The sequence below is a fragment of the Telopea speciosissima genome, chromosome 1 (assembly GCF_018873765.1).
Source record: "Telopea speciosissima isolate NSW1024214 ecotype Mountain lineage chromosome 1, Tspe_v1, whole genome shotgun sequence".
Classification (NCBI taxonomy): domain Eukaryota; kingdom Viridiplantae; phylum Streptophyta; class Magnoliopsida; order Proteales; family Proteaceae; genus Telopea; species Telopea speciosissima.
Window position 1 is genome coordinate 13,435,658 of NC_057916.1, and position 9,163 is coordinate 13,444,820.

A 9,163-nucleotide genomic window follows, 5' to 3' on the forward strand; every position below is an offset into this window, starting at 1 on the left:
AAAGTCCAACTTCTTCCTATATAAACGTAAACTGAGCCCGTCATGGATCACCCCAATCTATCGATCTCTCGAACTGTCTCTCGTTTCCAAAGCTCCCAATTCTTCAGTTCGAAGCGAACTGTCCTTATTCTTTTTGCTGTTTTACTGTTAATCTGCAATGGCTCCGAAGGCCGAGAAGAAACCTGCAGAGAAAAAGCCAGCAGAGGAGAAGAAGACGGTAGCAGAAAAAGCCCCTGCTGAGAAGAAGCCTAAGGCCGAGAAGAGGTTACCCAAGGAAGGTGCCAGTGGTGATAAGAAGAAGAAGAAGACCAAGAAGAGCACCGAGACCTACAAGATCTACATCTTCAAGGTTCTGAAGCAGGTTCACCCTGACATTGGTATCTCCAGCAAAGCCATGGGAATCATGAACAGCTTCATCAACGATATCTTCGAGAAACTCGCTCAGGAATCTTCCAAGCTTGCTCGCTACAACAAGAAGCCAACCATCACCTCTCGTGAAATCCAGACTGCCGTACGACTTGTTCTTCCCGGTGAATTGGCCAAACACGCTGTCTCTGAAGGAACCAAGGCTGTTACCAAATTTACTAGTTCTTAGAACCAGAATTGTATCTCCCTCCCTCCATTTTCGGATTTTCAATTTCATTACAAAAGACAGATGCAATCGCTCAATTTTTTTTGGGGAATTTGAAAAGGTTGTGATTAGATTTTCGGTCTCATACTGTAAATTTCCTTTTCTCTTCTCGAATTTATAGAGCATTCATCTTCTTGTTTTCCGACTCGATATGGATTCGTCCAGATTTTTTGCGCTCTTAACTTTTAAGTTTATAACAAATTTTGAAGGAGTTTTGTTATATTCCTTTTCATGGCTGGTATAGAAATAAATATTATAAATGTACAGTAGTTGATTAATTGCTGAGGCATTGGAGATTCAGTTCCACAGAAAAGGGTATTTGGAAAAGGGGGTTTCTTGATTGAGGCTTCCGGAGTTCAGGTGAAGGTGAATGTCTGTTTAATATTGTGATCGGATAGTGAATTTTCCAGCCCTTGTGAAGTTTTAAACCCAGCCTTTTGTTTCTGGCCTCAATGCATGTGGGTATCTGTAGAGTTTCAACAATGGTGAAAAGGGAATGAATGGCTGAGTATTTCCATGAATTCATCCTTTCATTTTTGATGATTTTTTACTTCTTTAATTCAGAAAAGAAGGCTCCCGAAACCCCTGTTAAGAATAAAACAAAGCTCATTTCGCAGTACTACTGGCATGCAAGTTCTCTAGTCTATCAACCAAATAGAAGGACCAGAAACTACATCCTTTCAATAAAAGCTTGATGTACATAAAAATGGCTAGGCAGTTGAGCTTCATCCTTTAAACAATGAATTAGAACCTGACAATCTGAGTGAATTATAATACGTCGAACCCCAACTGTAATAGTTAGGGCTTCACCAACAATTTGGGTATATGTGATCTAAAACAACAAAGATTTGTCTGTCTATCATTGAGAATAAATTGTGTCAAACCTGTAACCTTTGCCTTGGGAGAAAAAATTGTATCTAAGAAGATAAGAGTGGCAGCCTGTAGTAACTTGTTGAGTTAAAGTATGTGGAGTCTTTGTCTTAACAATATCTCTTCAACATTCTAATAAATCATTGGTATCCAACGGCTGAATGAAGGTAATAATGTTCAAAACACCCTTGCATTTCTTTGCTTCCTTATTTTCCATACAACCAACCATTAAATGAACAGCAAGGAATTAACACATGTTGCAAACCAAACTTGTTGGGCATGAAGACATGCTTTGAGTACATGATCAACTATCTCTCTAATCTATCCATAACATGGGTAAAATTGGAATGAACGTTCCTCTGTTTGAGGTTTCTTTGGACTGTAAATGCATTATACTTGCTTTCCACAGGAAGGTCTGCATCTTTGGAAAAAAATTGAATTCCACAAAATCTTCCAAATTATTTTGGATAGAAGGATTATCTGACTAACTGAGATACTCCAGTGTGATCCAGACTCCATACCTATATGCTGATTGGGAGGAAAACGTTCATAATGTAGCTAAGAGTGACTACTTTAGTGCATTGTCTTTTTAGCTTGTTGGATTGGTGCAACATTTTTTTAGCTCGAGAATAAATTATTACCACTTGTCCGAGTGAAACATTGGCACAAACATGGATCAACGACCCCATTTGAAAGCTAATCTGCACGATGAAACTTCTGTGTTTCTCTAGTTCCCGTTTTTATTTTTTAAAAGAATAAAAATTCGATTGTTACTGCTGATTCATTTTTTTGTTCCTAAAAATGAAACAGCCACCAAAGATGGTGACAAACAAAAAAAAAGATAACTTTAATTTGAAACTTCTCTATTCCTTAAACAACAAATGAGAAATAAGAGGCGAGTTGCTCTTTAATGAGCACAATAGCACATGATTAATTTGAGGCAAACTGGCAAAGCAGTAATTTCATATTCAAAATAAACCGCCACCATCACCAAATTTTTGAAATTTTATGCAAATTCAAAAAACAGAAATTACTGCACATAAGAAACACTTTTTTTCTTCCAGAAATTAAGCCCAGAAACAGAAACAGACATACAAAATTCTTTTGGAATAGAAACATGGCCTAGAAACAGAAATGTTGCATATTGAGGCTTAACTACTCCAAATTAGCAACAACCCCCCCCCCCCAACCAAAAAAAAATTCATGGAAGTAATGCTGACTGCTGAACATATTTGTTGTAACCAAATGCCAGAACATTTGTATCTTCTGTAGAGCTATGAATTTTCTACACTGAAACAGACCCACCCATACCTTTTTGATCTACTCTTATGATCACAAATAATTTTTACTGATGGATTTCAACCAATAATGAAGGGGCAAAATTCATAGCTTTCTGTAGCATTTTAAGTCCACAAGAAAATTGAGATTAGAGACTGTTTTGTTCCCTATTAGAATACCTTAAATGGTTTCACTGTACTGGCCAAAATCATTCATAATGTTAGCTAAGAGTGACTAATTTGGATTATTCATATATTGTGTCTTTTAACTTTGTTGGATCAGTGCACCATCCCCTTTGTGTCAAGAGTGTGTCAAGCTGGTTTACAAAATGAAACATTGGCAAGTACAAGGATCAAGAATCCCCATCTAGAAGCTATATATTCCCAGGTATGGAACTTGAAAGACCTTACTACTAGATTTAGGTATGGAGTTTGACAGTTATTGATGACCTGAGCTCTCAACTAAGGTCAAAGTAGTTGACTCCAAGCCCTAAGTTGGTGCAGCACATTCAAGACTTTGCACGTCCATTAGTCACAGGAAATGTCCCAATCATAAATTACCACCAGGTGTTGTTTCCACTGCATCTTGAAGAATAAAAATAAGTCCAAAATCGATATTTTCACCAGTGCTTAGATAAGACTGGTATTCCATGATTGCCGATATTCAAACATTAAAATTAATTTACCAAAGAAAACGAAACTAAGATAGCTCAAAGGAAAAGAAAATGGAATTTACCAGAGAAATACACAATCATGTTTCATTGATTAAGGGGGCCCTAACAACAAGGACAGGGATTCAATGAGTACAATGTTTCGAATTGTTAAGAAGATCTACACATCAACAAACACATTCAAGATGCAACAAATTAAGCCTTCTTGGGTGACTTGGTGGCCCTAGAGGGAGATTTGGGCTCTTTGGCTGTGGCAGCCTTCTCGGACTTCTTGGGTAAGAGAACAGGATTGATGTTGGGAAGAACACCTCCATAAGCAATTGTTACACCACCTAAGAGTTTTCCAAGCTCCTCGTCGTTCCTCACCGCCAAAAGAACGTGCCTTGGGATGATTCTGTTCTTCTTGTTGTCCCTGGCTGCATTTCCGGCCAACTCCAGAACCTATTCCAATTCAAAACCCACATCACATAAAAAAATCCCCGACAAAAAGAGTCAAACGCATTAAGAGAACAACCCACAAACATTAACAATGTCAGGATTTCACTTCACAATAAATGGTCCTGCTTATGGTTGTCAAAGAATACCCAGGAAGGTGGACTTGGGAAAGGAAGCACTAGAAGAACGAGCTATCTAAGTGATACAGTAGAAAAGGAACCGAATTCCCTTTCCTTTCCAAAATCAAATTTGGAGAGCAGCGGAGTTCTTAAAAGTTTTCTTTAGTGGGCTAAACCGGTAAAGAAGCAATTTAACAACTTTATTCTCCATCCAAAGAACCTCTGGTTCCTTAAATTATTAAATATGACCGAAATTGAAAAAAATTCATAAAAAATTTACAGCAAAATAGATGATCAAAACCATCAAATTTCAGACAACTACTGCCTTATAGAAACTTCCTCGTAAAACAAGAGAAACCAAGATCCCTACTACTACACACACATAAAACGTCAACAAGTACGTGAATCGGAAAGAAAGCTAGTACCTCAGCTGCGAGATATTCGAGCACAGCAGCCATATACACTGGAGCACCCGTTCCAACGCGCTGAGAGTAACGACCTTTTTTCAAGTAACGGCCGATCCTCCCAACAGGAAACTGCAGACCAGCCTTGACGGAACGAGAGACGGGCTTCTTCTTTGGTCCACCTCCCTTCCTTCCCGCTGCACCTTTCTTCACCTTTGAACCTGTTTCCATCTCTCAAATTTCTCGCCGGCGGCGTAAAAGAGGAAACACAGAAATCTAGGCCGGGCAAGAAAATTACTTCTCTTACACAGATAGAGAAAACAAACAAAAATTGAGGAATCTGAATCGAGTGTTTCGGAAGTGAAGAGTTGTGTGGACAGTTTTATATAGTTTTGTCGCCAGCATTCCCGTTTATGATTGAGCAATATTCACCATTCGATCATTATTTTAATCGACGGTTTTGGACCACTTTACACTGCAATCCGTGCAGTCGTAAATGAACCAATAGGAAGGCTAGATTGGGTTTTCATTTCTTTTTCTTTCCATTCAAACAAATTCTAGAAAGGCAAAAAGTTGCTTTTGAGTCCGTCTTGATAAGCTCATCACCATCGCTCATCAATTTTAGCCACGTGACAGGATGATATTGCAATTATGATTGTGGGATAAGCAGTATTAGCCCGTTAGGGAAGATTTGGTATGATTTCTTTTTTTGCCTTCCTCCTCGCTCAAAAAAAAAAAAAACAAAACACAAAAGGGGTGATTGTTATTTCAATTTTGGATTGATTTATGAAATAATCAATAAATAGATTTTTAATTAAGAAATTAAAATTCTAGAGCATCATTGTGAAATATTTCAAGAATAAGAAACCCATTTGGTAGGTTCAATTTCTGAGAATAAATTCTCTATATTTCTATAGGTGGTGGTGGTGGTGGTGGTGGTGGTGGTGGTGGTGGTGGTGGCATGGTGATGGTGGAGGCATGATGGTGATGAGAGACCATAAGGAGAAGAAGAAGAGTGGTATTTCAATTAGTATTTATTAATTAATATTCAATGTTTGTAGATTGAGAATCATACAATCACTAGATATAATCAAATTTTAAATATTTATAAGGTATATACTACGTGTAATGTTGGAGATGTATACGGATTGAATACAAATCAGAGGAGATCGGATTTGGATTTCTCCTAATCGGATAAATACAAATCAAATACAATGGAATTTAATAATCTATTACTTCTATGTGGAGGGTGGGATAAATGACTTAATACAATGGAATTTAATAATCTATTACTTCAATGGGGGAGGGTGGGATAAATAACTTACCATGTAGGTAAACAGATTTCCTAAATTTATGGATGGTTGTTTGCTTAGTTTCCCATCCCAAGCAACTGAGCACCTGCCTTTTCTGAAATTTTATGAAAAACACTACAAGTATCCTATCCAACTATTTCCATCAAACAACCAAAGCCTAAGGTTGTGTTTGGTTGTCACGACATCGATAGAAAAGAAAAAGAAAAAATCGAAGATTCAATACAGTTTACCATTCCTTGAATATTTCTTGCCGCTTTGGAATGGAACTGGGATGGAAGATTCATCTTTGAAATTTGTCTCGAGACTGATGAATTTGTCTTGCACCATCCTCAAAACAAGTCTCGCCAATTTGGCAAGAAAATTGGATTTTATCGAGAAAACTACTGTGTTTGTGTGTGTGTGTGTGTGTGAGTGAGAGAGAGAGAGAGGCGTGCAGTAGGGTAGGGCTTCATGGTAGGGGGTGAGGATCGTGAAAGGTGAGGCATCGTGGGAGAGGGAGACAAGGGGTTGTGCACTTGTGCAACGGTGGAGGCAGGGGTGAAGGATTGCATAGTGTTGTAGCAATGGAGGTTGGGGCTCCAAATCTCTCAACGTTGCAATGTTGGAGGCAGGGACGAAGGATCACCAGTGATGGGAGTCGGATCAGATCTGGAAACCCTTTAGATATGAGACTTGAGAAGACTCTTCCGCTCATTGAGATGGACATATGCCCAATGAGATGAAGAATAGAGAAGGATGGCGAACGAGATGAACAAAGAAAGGGTGAGAAAGTGAAGTGAATGCGAGACAAGAGCCTGATTAAAAAAAAAAGAGGAAAATTATGCGTACACTCCCTGTACTTTGCTTTAAATACAAATCGACTCAAGATTTCAAAAAAGAACGAGTACACCCCATGTACTTTCCAAATCATGCTAAACTAACCTAAGGAGTGGGTGAAGAGATTTCCCTTCTTCCATCTTCCTTCCCAAATCTCTTCAACTAGACCCACAAAATAAGTCTTCACAGCCTCTTGAAGCGCAAGCACTACAGGGCTCTAGAATGGTTTGAGTTCGTTGACTTCTGTTATGCTCGGACCATTGGATGTCCGAACTGCAAAGTGTCAGCATCTCCACCTAACACTACCGCATTGCACACTTTTAGGAATTGGAGAGGATTAAAATCTGTACCCTGCCATCAACTAAATGCTTTTGGAGAATAAAGGTGCCCAAGTTGTTTTAACCTTGTTATTTTTTTTTTAAAAACCTTTATCCTTTGTTATATTTCCAAAAGTTTATTTAAGTCAAGAATAAAAAAGTATTTTGAAAATAAGTTAAAACTGACTTATCATTATGTCATTTGCAGTAGTTATCATTATCCATGTGAAATGACATGATTTACCCTCGTAAAAAAAATATTGTGTTACACTATAAGGGCATACTTTTAGGAATTTGAGAGGATTAAAATCCATACTTTACCATCAACTAAATGTTTTTGGAGAATAAAGATGTCCAAGTTGTTTTAACTTGTTCTTTTTTACCTCTATCTCTTGTCATATTCCCAAAAATTATTTAAGTCAAGAATAAAAATGTATTTTGAAAATAAATTGAAAGTGTCATATCATTATGTCATTTGTAATAGTTATTATTGTCCATGTGAAATGACATGATATACCCTCATAGAAAAAATAACATATTACACTAAAAAGGCCAAAAAGTAAGATTTTTTTTTTGATAAAGACAAAAAAATAAGATTACAATCTTATTGTGACCAACCTTGGTGACAATAATATATTTTTTATATTATATATTGACAAAAAGTTTCATATACGGCCTTGGATGGGAATAAAACCCTCCCTTAAAATACTAAAACCCACCCCCTATTTACAAAGCTTCCGTTTCCTAAAGTGGTCGACCATGAAAGCCTTCCCCATATATATTTGAAAATATTGTTATAATCAAGGTTGGTTGAAAGAAGATTGTAACTTATTTTTTTCCTCCTTATCTTAGTCCCAAAAGTCATTTAAAACAAGGATAAACAAGGTTTTTCAAATAGTTGAAAGCCATTTAATGTAACATTGAATGCAATTTTCACATGAAATGACATTTAATGTAATTTTCTTATGAAATGACTAGACTATTTCTACATTAACGGATTTTTGGGTATAAGATAAGGGGCAAAAAAGTAATTCACCTACTTGATTACAACAATATGCACACTATATGTATAGTGGTCATGATTCAATGGTAATATTGCATACAATTACATAAGCCTTGTACACTAGGCATACCAATTATGGATTTTTTTTTTTTTGCATTTTGGGTTTCTGTTCGATTTTCAACCGATCTCATAATACTCAAACCAAAGCCACCCAATAAGAAATCGAATAGGTTCGAGATTTTTCCTTGAATAGGATGGTTGGTTTGGCCAATTTGATGTAGGGTTTGACACCCATACTTGTAGATAGCACATAATATTTTTAAGAAAGCTACAAGCCTACAACCATGAAACAAAGAGGTATCCTTACAGAAAACTTCATCCAAACTTCATTTGCTGCAGAACAGTTTACGACCAACACTAAATTCAAACCTATATCCATTTTAGTTTGTGAAGGCAGTTGCTAGTGAAATTGGTTGGTTCCTATCTTGGACTGATTATTAATTGAGTTAACTCATAATCGATTCTCGATAGTCGTTGATTTGTTCATGATTTTCCATCATTATTAGATTGTATTTGTTTGAAAATAAAATGAATAGAAGAGGAACCGCACCTAGTGCACAAGGCTCCCACGGTTAACAAGGTCTGGAGAAGATCAAATGTACGCAGTCTTACCCCTGTTTCCAGGACTTGAACCCATGACCAAACGATCAAGAGAGTCCTTCGATCAAGGGAGCCAAAATTTAAGAGGTTACTTTACTAAGGTTATGTTTGGTTTTTGAAATAAATTATAGGTTTTAATTGCAATCTAGAAATAATAAAAATAGAATTTCAAAATGTATTCTAAATTCAAATCTATTTCAAGAATACATACCAAACGCAATCTTTTTTTCATTTTTTTGTTCAAAACCAAACGCAGTCTCACTTTTGAAGAGATGATTACCCAGTAGGCAGTAGGCCCATTAGTCCAAAAGCGTATTTGGACCGAATTCCATTTAATCCAAAAACGTATTTGAAAATCTCAAAACGGAAGAACGTACAGAACTCATTTGGAGGACACGTGTACGTCCTGGATTAAGTCTATCATCGCTAAGCATGGATTAGGTTGCTCAATCCTTACCTCACCGACTTTAGTCTTCAATCCCTCCAAGATCTCTCCTCTACATAAAAGCTGGGAGTTCTCGCACTTTGTTTTGTTAATATTCCAGCGAAGCTCAATGATCCATCGGAGATCACTCGCTGCAAAACTTGCCGGAATTTCGCATAGTTTCCTCTAAATATATCGATTTGTTCGGCATCAGGTTAATCGG

The 9,163-nt window shown here is 37.1% G+C and overlaps 2 protein-coding genes across 2 annotated transcripts; one reads left to right on the forward strand and one right to left on the reverse strand.

Annotated features, from left to right (window-relative positions):
- The first annotated feature begins 91 nt into the window (after nt 1-91).
- LOC122648548 (histone H2B-like) lies at nt 92-781 on the forward strand. Its single transcript, XM_043841761.1, has one exon. It carries the CDS (start codon nt 158-160, stop codon nt 593-595), a length of 438 nt encoding a protein of 145 aa, XP_043697696.1. The 5' UTR covers nt 92-157; the 3' UTR covers nt 596-781.
- Nucleotides 782-3,522: 2,741 nt separating this feature from the next.
- On the reverse strand, nt 3,523-4,751 carry LOC122648547 (histone H2A). Its single transcript, XM_043841760.1, has 2 exons — nt 4,429-4,751; nt 3,523-3,890 (listed from the first exon to the last, which is right to left on the reverse strand). The coding sequence occupies exons 1-2, from the start codon at nt 4,636-4,638 to the stop codon at nt 3,645-3,647; spliced, it is 456 nt and encodes a 151-aa protein (XP_043697695.1). The 5' UTR covers nt 4,639-4,751; the 3' UTR covers nt 3,523-3,644.
- Between the last annotated feature and the right edge of the window lie 4,412 nt (nt 4,752-9,163).